A 16,145-nucleotide genomic window follows, 5' to 3' on the forward strand; every position below is an offset into this window, starting at 1 on the left:
ACCCGGTGGTACCAGAGGCCGGAAAAGGGCAGCAAAAAGGTTTACGCGCCCTAGGCACAGTGAGCAGCAACCCACTGGTTTCGAACCGGTGACCTCCCTCTCCAGCGGCAACCACTTTCCGCAGTTTCCCGTCGACGGTGACGACCATCGATGCGACGGCCGTACCCCGTCTAGGTAGAAGACCACCACTCAGCGTGTGAGGCGTAGTTGGAAAACTACATCGGCTATGTGCAGTCCGCAGAAGCATAGTTTCGGAGTCCGTAGGAGTATCACGTGTGGTACACGTGGGTTCAACCGGCATCATCGAGCAACCGCCAATTCCTCCACGCAAGTAGCGAGTCAAAACGTGAGTAACATGCATGTTCACAAAATTCCCATGCGCATGGTGAGTTAAAGCCCCTAGCATAGCATAACCGCTAGCGTGGCCGCTGTTCATTCAGCCGTTACCCATTCCGATCCGCGCAAGCGTCGGTAACGCCAAACAGCTTTTTGTAGCACACACAAAATGAATACCATTCGTCGCACAGCACACTAGATAAATACCGCCAGAAGAAGAAAGAAGAAAAGGATAGCTAAAAGGATAGGGAATGAATTTGAGATAGGCCTAGAATAATAAATTGTCGATAACGTAGAAGTACGAAAATAAACCATCATGAACAAGAGGTAGTTTGAAGATGAATAGGAGGCGTTTTCAATAAACCAACACACTACAGATAAAAAGTTTTTGTTCATCATTTCCCAAAGTGATCTTGAAAAGCGAATGTAAGGCTTTTTCACGTTTCCGGTCGTTTTCTTTTGAAGTTTTTGCAGAGTTTTACTGGGGAAGTTGGCCCCGAAACCAACCAGGATTTCTCTCTATTCGAACGGGATCCGTTCGAAGTGTTGTATCAAGCCTGCCCGTGATGATAAAATCCGCGAGAGCAATTCATCGGTGGCAGAAATCGTTTTCGTGAATGCTTCATTCTTTTATTTGATTCTTTCACGACCATAGGTCGTGGGCATTCCCGTCCTTATCGTAATCGATTAACAGCCAACTTGCTTCCCGCTCATTCATTTGAGAAAAACAGAACCTTCCCTGAAAGGTCTCATATGGTCGGGCAACCCTAGTCTCGGTAGATGGTCTCCCTCGGGAGTGGCGCTTAAGCCATTTTTACTAAAAACGGGGAACTCGTAAGGCTGTCGGGTTACACCATACAACTGAGTAGAATTCTTAAGTGACTCTCTCTGAGTTATTCTCATTGGCCGTGCGGGATACAAACTTGAGTCACTGTTGGCTTGTTGGTTGGTTTGATAGAGATTGAAGGCACGTGTCCGAGTTGGAGCTGTGGGAAACAGTTGAAAAACTTTAATTACACCATTCTTTATTCCACAACCGAGTTGAGAAGGAATAATTGAATTTTTGTTTGGGAAACATTTGCAGGCACAAACGATAACAAAGTGCAACGGCGGTGGCCTGTGGTGATGGTGCAGTTATTAGAGCACGGTCAGCTGATTGGTTGATGGCGATGCACGTCTCCGGTAGGTATATACAATAACTGATTTTTACGTGACTTTGGCCTCAGAAGAGTGGGCGCTCTCGGTCGCTATTTAAGGGTGTCGATTATTCCGAATAATGGCATCATTTTCCAAGAAGCTTTGTCGCGTGCATGCACTTATCCGCCAGTCTATACTTTGTGGGCGCTCTCTTCCCCGGTGGGCGAAAATGCAAGCACAAAGAACTGGCTATTGCGATATTTACTGAGGACGGTCAGTTGCGGTTACGGAGCTGTTGTTGTATGTCTTAATTATTGTATCGATTTTGTTGTTGCCCACAGGGCACATTAGTGAAGTAGAAAAAGTCGCGTTTGCATTGGTGGGGAGCGTAAAATGAAACAGGTACTAATGTTTCCCAGAAGCGCTAAACATTTCCCAGAATTACTCGTCAAATTTACAATGGTTTACCAGTAATCAATCCATCAAGTGTTTGTCGTAGTAATCCAAAGCACTGTGTAATGTCCAGGATATGTCCCTACAAAATCGAGACAACAATGTATTTCGTGCGAGCTAGTTCTACCTGGTTGAACTCGTTAGAGGTCACGTGGGTTTTAGAGAAGAACAAGAAGAAACGAATCTACATCACATTAGTATTTTTTTTTTAAATAATTTCACCTAAAAATACAGAAAATTTAAAAACAGATCAAATGGCTGTTCATTGAAACAATCAAGTCGAACAAGGTCACGGTCGGTCGAGGGAGGTTTGACTGTTATTTTTTAAAGAAAAACCCGATTAAGTACGGCCAAGTTCGAGTTAGTGCGAGCTGTGTCATTTTTTTTTCATGATTTGTTTTCCGTCAATCTTGTTTTCCATACTGAGTACCAATGCTACTGACGCCAGGGAGGAAATTCCCCCACCTGGACCAACTATCGACCCATCACAACTCATGGACCGGGGACCAACGGCTTTTACTTCCCTGGTGACCAGAGATTTATGCTTCAGAAAATACTGACTGCGCCAACTGGGATTGAACCCGGCCCTTTGGCGTAAGAGGCAGTCACGCTTACAACTACACCACCGGCGCCGCTAGCTGTGTCATTATACAGACCTATTCTTATCAAGAAACCATTTCAGGAGAAAATCGTTTGATTTTTCCTTTTCGACTGTTCTCAAGTTCGTTTCAAGTTCATCGATCATCAATGCGTCTTATGTCATCTAAAAAGATTTTCCAGAGAAGGAGCTTTTACCATCGAAAAATGATTCGGTTGAATTATCTTTTCGTCGTACTTCACTTTTAGTATGAGACACAATCGAATCAGTTGAATAAATGTTCAAGCATTTTGCAATCCCTCACATTCCTTCCACCCGGAACGATGATGCGGCGGCCATAAACTTAACAAATTTGTTTTGACGGTTCCAATTTCCTGCCGGTCGCGTACGTTCGTGGGTGGTCTTTCCTCAACGCAGTCACCACCACCTCTCCCTGATGGACTATACCAACAGAACCGCAGTGCCCGCTGCCTTGTTTTTGACTTTCCAGTTGACTGATTACCGGGGAAGATTAATTGCTCACGGTGTCGTCTGGGACCACAGAGAGCGACTCGGTCTTCTGGGAGACGATAAGATGTTCGTAAACGGTTTTTTTCAAGCGTACTTAGAAGAGCTTGAAAGGGTCGGATAAATGACGACCTCTGCCCAAAGGCGTCATCTACTTAAGTGATTGCGTTTTTCAATCAATCTCCGTACATTGGAAAAGGACCATGCGTCTCCCCTACTCCAAAGTAAGATGATGGAGACGATAAAGTATCCCGTGGATAGATCCATGATTCATAGCAAACCGACATTCTTGCATCAATTTCAGCCGTCCCACGAGCTATAATTAGATAATTTCCGAAGAAATGATAATTGCTCAACCGTAAACGCTAATTCGATTACAGCTTCAATTGAGGCAACTGGTTACGAACAGACCCGATGCTGAAGTGAAGTTCAACAACGCATTAACCTCTAACAGTTCCGCCGAACAAAATACAGCTAGAAAAAAAAACGGTACATGTTTACAAAGTGTTTCCCATATTTAAGAAGATTTCAATCCAACGAGCTCCGTTTTGTTCGTAACCCGATGATCCGATCTTAAAAGGTGCCATCCCCGTTCCACCTTTTGTTTTTTGACTAAATGATTAAACTGTAATCCGCTTTCTTTTGCTGCCGGTTCGAGAAGACGGAAAAGTGAAAAAGTTTTCCTTTCCCGGAGCTCCTAATCATCGTCCCAAGATAAATACGTCGAAGTCTCCAGCGATCAGGCGCGAAATGTGCTGACACAGGTTCTGGAAAAAGGAAAACTTTTCCTTTTGCGATTGTGTTTGTGTTGCTGCGTCAGAAACATTTTCACCATCCGTTAGCAGTGTGTGCGTTCGATGCCATTATCGATGATGGAAACGTGGCGTTAATTATTGATGGGTGGTGCTTGATTTATGGAATCAATTTGTGGTACGTGCCAAGTTCGAAACGGTTATCGAATTTGGCTTTGTTTGTTTGCAGTTTGGAAACGGTAATTGATTCCAGGAATGGGGTTTTCCAAAAATTAGGGACGGTTCGTATGATCATTTTAGGCCAACATTCTTCTCCTGATGAATGTGGGTGGCTTAGGGGAATACCTGTATAAAGAAAGAGAGAAGGATTAGTAATTTGCATTTAATTCATCTACATTAATTGCTTTTCCTTGGCATCAAGGATTAGAGGTAGTGAAATTAAATGGAAATTACTAATCTTTCTCTCTTGCTTTAGAGTGTATTGTTTACATCAGTTATGCAGTTGTCAGTGAGATACCGGTAGAGATGGAAGAAAATCATCAAACCGTTCGCGAAAGAATGAAAGAGATGAATATACATCATTCGGCTACCTTAAGGGTCCTTTAAAGGTTCCAGAAACAGATGCCAGTGGACCACAAGCCAGTGGACGAGAACCGGGAACAACGAGCAAAAAGAAACAATAGAGCACTGTTTGCTCATTTCAAGCGGAATCCGAACATTTCGACGCGGGACTTGACCAAAAAAAATTATGGTTCACAAAGTTTCATCCAGAGGGCCAAGGAAAGATCCGGATTAAAGACGTACAATGTGCAGAACTTCCCAAATCGTCAGAGTGTTGCCAAAACACGCGCCCGGAAACTCTGAAACGTGCACGTGCGAAAACCGTGCAGAAATGGTATGCGGCAAATTCTGTGGATTTTGTGCCGAAATACACCAAACCTTAAGTCTTTAACTCCATTCGATCGATAACCCATGGCCATGATGAAGTGCGAACTTCGGAAGACCAAAGGAGAGATGAAGGACGAAAAGGAGATGATGAGGAAGTGGGGAAAAACTGAGAAAAAAGTACCAGAAACGACTGTACTAGTAGGATGAAACTCATCCTAAAATTTAACCGACATATGTATACTCAACTACTCAACTACTGTAACAATTTGGTTTCACTCGATAACAATAGCCAATTTACCAATCAAACTTTAGATCTTTAGACCGAATAATAATCTTTTTTTTTTTCTTTAATACCGTGATTTTTAGCCGTAGGCTAGTTCATCACGTTATACAGCAGATGGTCAGGCTAGATCCTGCCTAAAAAATAGGCAATTTGACATGAACGTGACGTATAACCGGCTCTGATGAGACAGCAAATGAGACAGACAACATTTTAAAAACTTAATGTAAAGTGAGGATTAGATCGGGGCTGTGGTGAGGACTGGGTGCGCGAACAAGGTAGAGCTCCACCGTAGGAGACAGTGTCCGGTCCGACGGAGAAAACCCAACGCAGAAAAAAAAATAGAAACGTGAGGAACACACGATCAGTGCAGCCACCGACGGGGGGGCTAGATTTGGTCATATACAAGGAATCAAAAATATCTCCAAATGACAAAATGACAAGCGATCAACGAACCGAATAATAACGCTATGTCAGAAGTGCAAAGCAATAATGATATAATCTTCTTCGTTCTTTTTCATGAAAAGCAGCCCGTGCGACACAATTCACTCGGGGCGGTAGAAGGACACGAGCAAATTGTTGGCAAGCTGCTTCACGAAGTAGAGCCGAAGATGATACACGTGTTCTAATGGGAATTTTTTTGTTATGTCTTTTCTCGATTCATATCAAGCTATGTCCTCATCCGTGTATATTGCAACAAAGCAGGCAAGCAATATATCATTATCCTTTTACCACTCGGATCGAACTATGTTATAGAGCGAGTTTGTCATGGTAGTCGTAGCAACCGTTTCATACAAGTGAGCTTCTTTCAGAAAGGCGAGTCCATGTTGTTCGCGTAGCTTTTGGAACTCCGGGCAGACAAACAACATGTGTTCCACCGAAGCGGGGATGCTGCAGATTGAACAGACCTTGCGGAAAGGAGTCCCACCGAAATTACAGGAAATCCTCGCATAGCCGGTCCGGAGTCTTGAGATGATCCGCTGGTCCTGGTACTTTTGGCTGTCCGGCCAGGAGCGTACGGTTCCCTTGATCTTCCTCAGGAAAGTGGTCCGTGACTGGAACCATTCCTGCTGCCAGACCTCCATAATGGTATTCACAATCCAACGCCTGGCGTTGAGGAGGGGTACGTTCCTGGTGTAGCGGGGACGGGATGCGCCAGATCCCGCCAGTCTGTCCGCAGCCTCGTTTCCGGGAACGCCGCAGTGTCCGGTTGAAGGTGGGGCGTACCGTGTAATGGCTTGTATCCAGGGGTGGCTCAGGGCTTCGCTTGAATGACGCTGTGTCAGTTAATCACGAGGATCGATTGATCTGCCGGAGTAATGGCTGCGTCTAGAATAGCTGCGGCTTCAGCGAAAAAGATGGAACATTCCTCCGGTAGACTTTGACTCGTTGCAGTGTTCGGTCCTGCCACTCCGAGTCCAACTCCAACGTGCCCCGGATAAACCGACCCGAGAAGCTCTGCAACAGAACGTCTCAAAGCTACAGAGTTATCTCCGGCTTGGAATCCACTCTAAATCCGCTTATCTATTTTGACGACGTTTGATCGCCAACTCTTCTCTCCATGCCAGTGGACCCTGGCCACCGGGGGGAGTTCACGGTTGGCTGCAGTGCGGACCCTTTCATTCCCAGATGTCTTAGCACCGAGGGCAGCGACTTTCGTAGCAATGCATTGCAATGGCTGCAGCAGATCGATAGCGGAAAGGGAGGATTCCGGTTTCCACACATGCGGCGTCTGAAGGCGTGGAAGGGAGAAGGCCGGATACGATGCGTACGTAGGTATTGTATACCGGAGCGAGGGTGTGGTTGAGCTTCTCGGTGGCTAAGCAGGTTATTCCGAGGCCGTAGAAAAGTCGACTGTCGATAACAGCCCAAGCGAAACGAAGGCGGATCTCACGGTTGCTGGAGCGATGCGGGCGGGAGATTGTCCTGACTATGTTGATGCGGCTACGACAGTTTTCTTTCACCTTCCTTAAGTGCTGGTTGAAGCTTAGGGTGCGATCCAGTACTACCCCCAGAACACGCACTGTTGAGCGGAATCGGGTGATCATGGATGGTGATCGGTGGTCCTCGAATCAGGTGGCCCGAGTGACAGATATGGCACCGTACACTCTTCGGAGCGGAGAACCTGCTGACGGTGGAGACTGCTGCTTGAGCTATATTCCTGGTCCGCTTAGTCGTTCGTCCCGTTACGACGATGAGTAGGTATGTCGACGGCATAAACGATTACGTGTACGTTCTTAGGAAATCGGCTAAATACCCCGTTCATTGCCACCAGGAATAGCGTTACCGCTATGACGGACCCCTGGGGCACTCCAGTCTCTTCGGGGAACGGATCCGAGCGAGTGTTCCCGACGGTCACCTGGAAGGTACGATCAAGGAGGAAATTTCGTACAAAATGTGTGATGTGACCTTCCGGGCCCAGCCGATGAGCTGCCTGATGACACCAGGTGTCCATGTCCTGTTGAACGCCTTTGAAATATCAAGGGAGACTAGCTCCGCATGGTGACCGTTGTCCTGGGCTTCCTTAAGTACATTCCCGACGGCTGCAAAGTAAGTGGAGGAGCCGTGTCCTTGCCGGAACGCATGCTGCCGTTCGTCAAGGAGGCCGTTTGACTCCAGGAACTGCTTAAGATGACGATTTACCATTCTCTCCATCACTTGGAGCGCAATCGGCCTAATGGAGGAGGCTTCTTCACTCGCCGTGTTGTTCTTCGGAATGGGCAAACCAAGCTTTGTTTCCAGAAGTCCGGATACGAGCCAGTGAGCCATAGATCGTTGAAGAGGGCGATTAGCCTCGTTTTTTCGTCGGCTTTTAATACCGGGTATCCAATCTCGTCCGGCCCGGCAGATTTACCACTACTGCTGCCGAGGGCAAATTGGCGCTCCCGGAATGTAAGAGCTTCGTTGATCTGAAGAGCAGGAACATCGGGTGGAATTCGCAAGTCGCGAATGCTGCTTGTGGAAGGTTTGACGCGCTGGACGAAATCGCTGTCGTAGCCACTGACAGCACACAGCCCGTAAAAAAAGAATCAGTGAGGTACAATGAAATGTATTGTAACCATACAATAGAATTTATTGCTTTTACAATAAATCGTATTGTCCACAACTATAGAATAACCATAGGATTTATTGTTTCCACAACAAGATCTATGGTAAATTGGATAATCTACAATAGGACAAGGGGGTTGTTATGTATCTTAACCATACACCTAACCAATCACTTTTTCCCGAACAAACTTGAGCCATTTATCATTAATTTTGTTGTTTTTCTATTGTTGAAAATTCATACTATATGGGACGTATCGTAGAGCTATTGTAATAACAATATTTTAAATTTACTTGTATAATATACATACAATAAGACCGATTGTTGGAAATAGATTTTGTTGTGAATGTATAATATTTTATGGTAATTGTATCATTATTATTTTCCGGGAGGCCGGCAAAATATTTTCCTAATTCTTCGCCGATGTCCTCCGGTTCTGAGATCGAGGTGCCATGAGCTTGAAAAGTAGGTGGAGTAGACCGCCGCTTGCCACTCAGCGCGTTGACGCGATTCCACAATTCACTCGACGATTGGGATTCGTCGATTGAATCCAAGAAATCCATCCAGCTAGATCGCTTTGCGTCACGGATCACCTGTCTGCACGAGAGATGGCGTTCTCGGTAAAACTTCCGCGTTTCCTCCCTCCCAGGGTCGTCTAAGGCGAGACGCTTAAGCCGGTGTAAAGCTTTGCGTCGCGCTTTCACCGCACATTTGGTATCCTCGTTTCACCAACGTAGGGCTTTTCGCCCGGGTACGCTACCCGTCTTTGGGATAGATACTGTTGCAGCTTCGTAGAGTACTTCCGTGAAACTCGAGATGTCGTTCGGATTGCGTTGCTGAAGCGTTAGATTTCTCCCTGAAGGCGTCCCAGTTGGCTTCCTCGTAGCGCCATTTGGTTCTCCGAGTCGTTGGAGGGGCCGCGCCTACGGAAAACTGTATACGGATCGGGTAATGGTCACTGCCATGCAGGTCGTTACCGATATTCCACTGTGTCCTATTCGCGATAGATCGACTGGCAGTGGCAATGTCGATCGCGGTGGTGTGCCGTCTATTAAAAAAGGTGGGAGCGCCGTCGTTCAGTACCACCAGGTCCTCACTCTCGAAGATGTTCGCCAGAGTAGAACCTGTGGAGTCTGGGCGGGGGCTGCCCCAGTCCGGATGGTGCCCATTGAAGTCGCCGGCGATGAGCCGCGGATCCGGAAGCTTGGAAATAGCTGCACTTAAGTCTCCATCTAAGTTGGCTATCCGTCCGCAGGGCAGGTACGCACCGCCGATAGCTAAGCTAGCGGCGTTGTTGAGGCGAACGCCAACGATTGGTAAGGCCTGTACTCGAAAAAAAAATACACCAGATAAAAGTGTTCGCCAAAAAATTTATTTAAAGTCGGATTTTCTTGAAACTTTCAGGGAATGAACATAATTACTTTATTCTATTTCCTTTCCATCGCTGAAAGCCCGCACCTTTCCCTTAAGACCCCTCATTACATTTTGTGCAATGGTGGAGCCGACCTTTTTGGTCACTTTCATCCATTCTTTCTTCAACTCCAGCTCGTTCTTAAACACCTTGGACGATTTTTCGAACTTTGGCCTTCATTATGGCCCAAAATCTTTCCACCGGACGAATCTCTGGTGAATTTGGGGGGTTGGCGGTTTTTGGTACAAAAACAACGTTATTGTCTCTGTACCAATCCAACGTCGATCGCGCGTAGTGGCATGATGCCAGGTCCGGCCAAAATAATGTCTCGCCTCCGTGGGACCGCAGGAAGGGCAACAGACGCTTCTGGAGGCACTCGGTGCGGTAAATTTTGCTGTTGATGATACCCATTGTGATGTACGGTTTACTCAGTTTACCGCATTGGCATATGGCCTGCCAGAGCAAGTATTTTTTGGCGAATTTGTCCACTTTCTTCTTCCTTATGTCTTCCGGAACATTAAACCGTGATTTGGCAACGTAGAACTCCAGCTCCGGTATCTGCTTTGCGTCTGCCTTGGTGTAGGTTTCGTCATCCATAACCACACACATCGGTTTCGTTAACCACTATCGATACAGTTTCCTTGCGCGGAATTTGGCCACCGTGTTTTGTTGATCACGCCGGTTCGGTGCCTTCCGGACATTGAATACATGAAGCCCAGCTCGTTTCATGGCTTGCTGAACGAACCTGGCGGAACATTTTGCCTTCAGAACCGCGTCGCGAATCGAAAGGATCGGATTACGCTTGAAATAATCCAACACCTTCCGGGCCTTCACAGGGTCAGCTGTCTTCGATTTTCTTCCACTTCCAGCCCGCCGCTCGGTCGCCTGGGACTACTTAAACGATTTTACCACCCCAGACACAGTTGTATGGGTGATTCCCAGTTGTATTCCGATCCATCTCATGGATTTCAATTCCCCGTCGATTTTCTTCTTGTTTCGATGACATCTCAATAACCACTGAACCGATTGTTATGAAATTTTGCACATGTAAACAATTCACTCCAAACTAGTTATACCCAGATTTTCATCAATGTTTACCCACGGATAAAAAAGTTACACACGGATAAAAATGGTGCATTTTTTTCGAGTACAAGCCTTAGGTCGGTTTGAAGGTCAAAAACTTGGTGTGGAATGCTCCTAAGCACCCCGATGACTACGGAGTGCCTGAAGCTACCGCAGTGCTTGTAGCACCAATCGTATCTCCCTCCCAGCGAACGATTGAGTTGGTCGGTTGTAACTTTATTGACCTCTTGTAGAGCGATTATCCAGGGGGCTTCGCTTTGGAAAAGGAGCTCCAATTCCCCTAGGCGGCCAAGGAATCCGTTTATATTCCACTGGAGAACAACGTTCACCGGCTTGGGCAGTGCAGGCGTGGAGTACGAGATGGTAGACTCACTGCATGTCGAGTAGGGCCTAGCCGCGCTGAGGGGAGGTTTAGGCATTCCATCTACGGTGTCGTAGATGCTAGGTACGTTCGTGCGACTGGTGGCGTCGATTTCGTCGGCCGAGACCGTGTCCGTCAGAGCTTCGCCAAGGATAAGTGGAGGCGTTCCATCACACAAATGCGAAGATGGCACATAATAATCGACTCACCCTTTACTAGCCTAGATGTTAAAATGTTGTGATTTTTAGAAAATTTTACTCATTTCAATGTACTCATTATAGCATCTCACAAATTAAAAAATTAAAAATATGATGATGTGACGTTACGCTTAAACAAACCGCCCTCCCCCGTTTATCACATTTGGTCACGTTTTCTTAAACCCCCTACCCCCTAGATGTGTGACGTAATTTATGGATGTAGTCTTTATTAGCACTTTAAAGCTAGCAACCACAAATGATTGAGTGCATTATGTCGTAGCCCTACATGCGCTTATCAAGCTTTCAGTAATGCTAGTTTGTATTGATTCTTCTATGCATTAACAATGCTGATATGCACCAAGGCTTCTTGGCATCAGAAATACCGAACTAGTTCAAATATAGGGCTATACCCAAGTAACAATTCAGTAACGATTTAGCATCCACTCTGATTTATAATGGTTTTATAATGGCAATGAACAATCCATTTAGTTTAAATATAGCATTTCAAAGTGTTAAACATTCCTGCTTAGTAATTCAGCTTTTTGCTGTTTTAAAAACCTTTTATAGTCTGGCAAGGAAGTCAAAAACTGTCTTGTTTTAAAACTAAAAAAACAGTTATCAATCCCTCCTTAAAACTGTTCTGTAATTCAAGCATAAACGTCATTACCAATTGTTTATTAATGTCTTGATGAAATACTTTATAAACGTATTCTATCATTATAAAAGCAACCATAAAACCATTAGGTTTTGCATTAGAGCAAAAAGCATTTATTGTTGCTTTTTAGGCTTTTTAAAGTGCATCATTAACTCCCCAATTACTCTGTTTACAAATTGAGCTTAAAAGATCGTTTCTCATAGTTGATAAATGCCAAATTTATGACAAGGAAATCTCGAAGGATAGACGAAGTAGGATGAAAAATTCAAGTCGATTTCAGCAAAATTTACTTCTTTAGAAGAACCAGCACACCATCAACGACTGACCATCTGGCGGCGAAGAGTAAAGTGAGCGTGGCCCTCAAATTCATAAAACATTGTCGAAATTTTTGAAAAATACCACCCTTCTCCAGATCTTGCGAATAGATTACAATCGAAATAACAACCGACAGCAAACCACTGCACTGTTAGTTAGCGGAGATTAGCTGGTTTCCGATCCATAGCAGCGATTTTATTCGGCGAAATAATCAATTCTTCGAAAATTTCATTCAAGCGTACATCCTAGCGTACATCCCTGCATCGTTGGATGGTGCACTTCTGTAACCATCCGAAAGAAGGGGATCTTTTTCGGGAACGACTGCGCCTCCAGCTGTTCGAAATGCGAAATGTTGTAAAACAGTATTGCAAACTGTATGAGTAATCAATTTCCCAATCTATGGGGAGAAAACCACCTGGAAGAACCCTGGATCCCACACCGCAACTTTCGAAAAATAAACAAACTTTGACGTTTAACTTTTTGCAGGCAACTTTGCCTCCATAAATGCTGCCATAAATCTGAACGGGTTAGGATCAAGCAAAATGGCTTTAGATAAATACAATTCAGCCTGCAAGTTGTCTTCATAAAAGCCATTTTAAAACCTTATTAATTTGTTAAGGAATTCTTGAAAGCAAAGCAACTTTTTCACAAATGACTCATGAAAATAAACTTTTATGCCACCGCCATGTTACAATTAGTTTGCTTGGTTTTTAAAATCTTTGATTTTCAATCTATATTTCCTTAGATATAACTATATTTTGGTAAATTTAGCAATGAGTAAACATTTAAATGCGAAAATAATAAAAAAATTCCCGACCAAGCTCGATCTGAAGAATATATATTTTTTTCAATGTTAAATAATTAGTCAAATCGACGTTTTACGAGGGTTGACTTAATTTTTTCGATGTTTTCACGTACATTTCACATAAAATTTTATATGGCACTTAAAACTAGACCACTTAATGAAAACTATTGTAATAAATTTGGATATTCAACCAGATTTTATACCATCAGTTTCTATTTTAATTATTTTGATATAATCGAATTCATAAATCCTTTTCTATCTTGATTGATGCTTTCCTATCGGATTTAGCAAGTAGCTAGGGGAAATGGCTTGGAAAGGGTTTTTATTGTTGCTAAATAGCTTTTATTGTAGCTGTCAAATGTTTCTCAAAACAACCTTTTGCAGTAAATCAATCTTGAAGAGCTTCGAGAATACACCCTTCAGAACCATCTCCAGGGTGGGCCAACTAGACATATTCTAGTCTTAATGAGGTTTTGATGGATGCATTAATGACAAAATAGCCTTGACCAGAGTTTTATGAATGTTGTTTTATAGTTGCTTTGTAGTATTTCATAAAACTTAAAATGTTACTTGGGTAGATTTATGCTTTTATTTACTTATAGTACGTTCAGACTACAGAGTTATAACATGTTATAGCGCTATCTTGATGGTGGTTTCTGTGTTGCAATTATTTGACAACCGTTATAACATGTTATAACTGCTCAGTCTGGACAGCGTTTTAGAGATGTAGCTGTTTTTATTAGTTATGTTTATTTCAAGTATGACGGACACGAGTTTCTAATGACGAAGTGTGATACACCCTTTCAAAGGACTGAGACGGAAGACTTTGCCAACTACTTCAAACCATTCGATGATATTTTTATTATAGTTACTTTTTCACTCTTGGGTTATTCGTGACTTAGGCGTGCGAGATATGGGCCGTCCCCATTCGGTTATAATAAACAGAACGTACCTATCCACCTTTAATATTTATGCTAGACTGTCAACGGAAGGATGGTTGACAATGACAAATTGAAATTGGAAATAGCAGAAAAATAATTGCATGATTTTGGAAAACACATTAGTTGCCGTAAGATTGCTATCATGTAAATCAGTATTATCGTTTTTGATTGAGTATTACATGAATTCACACACACAAAATATAAGCAGAATAGCATATTCGTCTACTTAAAGAACATACCACCGGTTAGTCTTACTGGAGGTTAGTAATTTCAGGAAAGATTAGCTTTGTCAACGGAAAAAGAGGCTTTCTCACAATTGACAGTTGAAAGGAGAGACACTCACACTGACATCGAACACCGAACACACAACACAGTTAGTAGGTACATTGACGGGTTGATTGAAAAGCCAAACAAACACTCACGGGTCCATCTCCTGGCTGTGCAAGGAATCGTCCGATTCGGGTACCAGACCAATCCTCCCGTAGGCATTGGTCGATGTGGGGGGCCGCAAATTTTTCGGCATGTTCTCTCCTCTGTTCTGTGTGTTTTCGAGTGGATAATTGCTGCTTTGCGTGATGTGTTATGAACGTGGTGGTGGTGGCTACAAATTTATTGCTTCACTGGACACAATCGAATTATTCAACAAGCACAATGATCAATGCGGTGTGGGTGAACAACTAAATGTACGATTATGATTTTTCAACTTCAGCGTGGTGCAGCACTACAAATCTGGGCTGCGTTTGATGCAAATTGCAAAATTACCAATGGACCGATACTAAACAAACACTAACAACACTTTAAATTTAGAATTTCATACGAGGCCACAATTTTGAATTTCTTCTTCCGAATTGAACTTGGATTGATGGAACCAGAAAAGGGTGTCTTGATTTCGATGTGTGATTTGATGTTTCTTTTTTTTTTTGAATTTTGCTTCTTTCTCTTTTCTTCGGTGACAGATTTACAATGTCAATTATAGTATTTTCCAATTGCTACCACTTTTCTTGGCGAGCTTGCAAATCTAGTACAACTGCGACACGAGCTTGCCGAGGCGAGATGAGATGATCCTGATTCAGGCGAATTGTGAAGGTGTGGCCAATTTTCGTCACTAGCAGCCACATCAAGCTACAGATGAAAAGTGCACTCTGTTGGAAAAGAAAATAATATTGGATAAATATTGATGCACGTGATCGAGCGGTTGATCGTTTGATTTGGCATTGGGTATGTTGTTGATTTTTTGGGATGATTGACGAAAAGAGGTGAGAGAAGATGTTGCATAAATGTTGATCAAACTTGACACAATTGATAGAATACAAAGAGTATGGATTTTCCCGTATTTTTTTTAGTGATAAAGCTAAAGAACGGCGTTTCAGGAGCTCAATAGCTTAACATGAAATTCAAAATTCGGGTACCCTGTATGCAGCAATGAGGGATTGAAACTTTTGCCGTTTTTTACTACACTAGCGTGCGCGACACTCATGCTCTACCGTCGCCTCCCTCACGCAACACCAACCGTAGAACAGCATTCGAGCAGAAAGAAAATTATCAAATAACTATCATATGACCATGTGTAATTTATTTTTTTTATTTTGAGGGAAAAGCCCACACTAGTGGGCGCAAAACCTCATCATTTCAGCACCAACAGACAACATGGAATCCTACAGATACATTTGCTTGAACTAAGTCGTAAACATATAAAAAGATATTAATGATAACATAATTAACTTAATTTAAATACAGAAAACAGAAACCGTCAGGAAGTTAAAAGTACATTATACAACAGATTCTTAAGCCTAATACGGGAGATATTAAAATCAAAGCAGTTATAAAATTTGTTGAAAATCTTGCACATGCTAGTTAACGGCTCATTGCGCCGTAGTTTGTGCGAGAAGCCGGGATGTTGAAAAAATAATAAGAACGTAAATTTACGCGTCTGATATTTACATTCAACTGCTGCAGAAGTGAACTGCAATTAATGTCCGATCGTAGGAGATCAGCGATGAAGGTAGCCTTAGAGACGCTTCGGCGAACACTAAGTAATTGTAGGGATATCAAATTACAGCATTTTTCATAATTAGGTAGATTGAAAGGATCACTTCAGGGTAGCCAAAGAAGGGCGAAACGTACAAATCTTCGCTGAATGGCCTCAATACGATTCACCCTGTTGCTGTAAAAAGGAGCCCATGCTACGGAACAGTACTCTAATGTGGAGCAATAGAGTGTTTTTAAACAGAAAATGTCCCTAAAGTCTTTGGCGAAACGAAAAATTAAACCAAGTTGAGAAGATGCCTTAGCAGAAACATAAGCCACATGGTCCTTGAAGGTGAGTTGTGAATCAAGTAGGACGTCTTTAATGGTAGATTCACAGCTTAATATTTGCTCC

The 16,145-nt window shown here is 43.4% G+C and overlaps 1 protein-coding gene across 1 annotated transcript in view; it reads right to left on the bottom strand.

Moving 5' to 3' along the window:
* Positions 1–16,145, bottom strand: part of LOC135705692 (P protein-like) — a 313,738-nt gene that overhangs the window by 258,782 nt on the left and 38,811 nt on the right. The window contains exon 3 of the mRNA XM_065227486.1: positions 14,188–14,907. Coding sequence (XP_065083558.1) covers positions 14,188–14,288 — 101 coding nt within the window. The 5' untranslated portion in view covers positions 14,289–14,907. The remainder of the gene's footprint in view (positions 1–14,187; positions 14,908–16,145) is intronic.

This window comes from Ochlerotatus camptorhynchus, unplaced genomic scaffold (genome assembly GCF_037179485.1).
Source record: "Ochlerotatus camptorhynchus isolate MF236.1 unplaced genomic scaffold, CSIRO-AGI_Acam_v1.1 ptg000274l, whole genome shotgun sequence".
NCBI lineage: Eukaryota > Metazoa > Arthropoda > Insecta > Diptera > Culicidae > Ochlerotatus > Ochlerotatus camptorhynchus.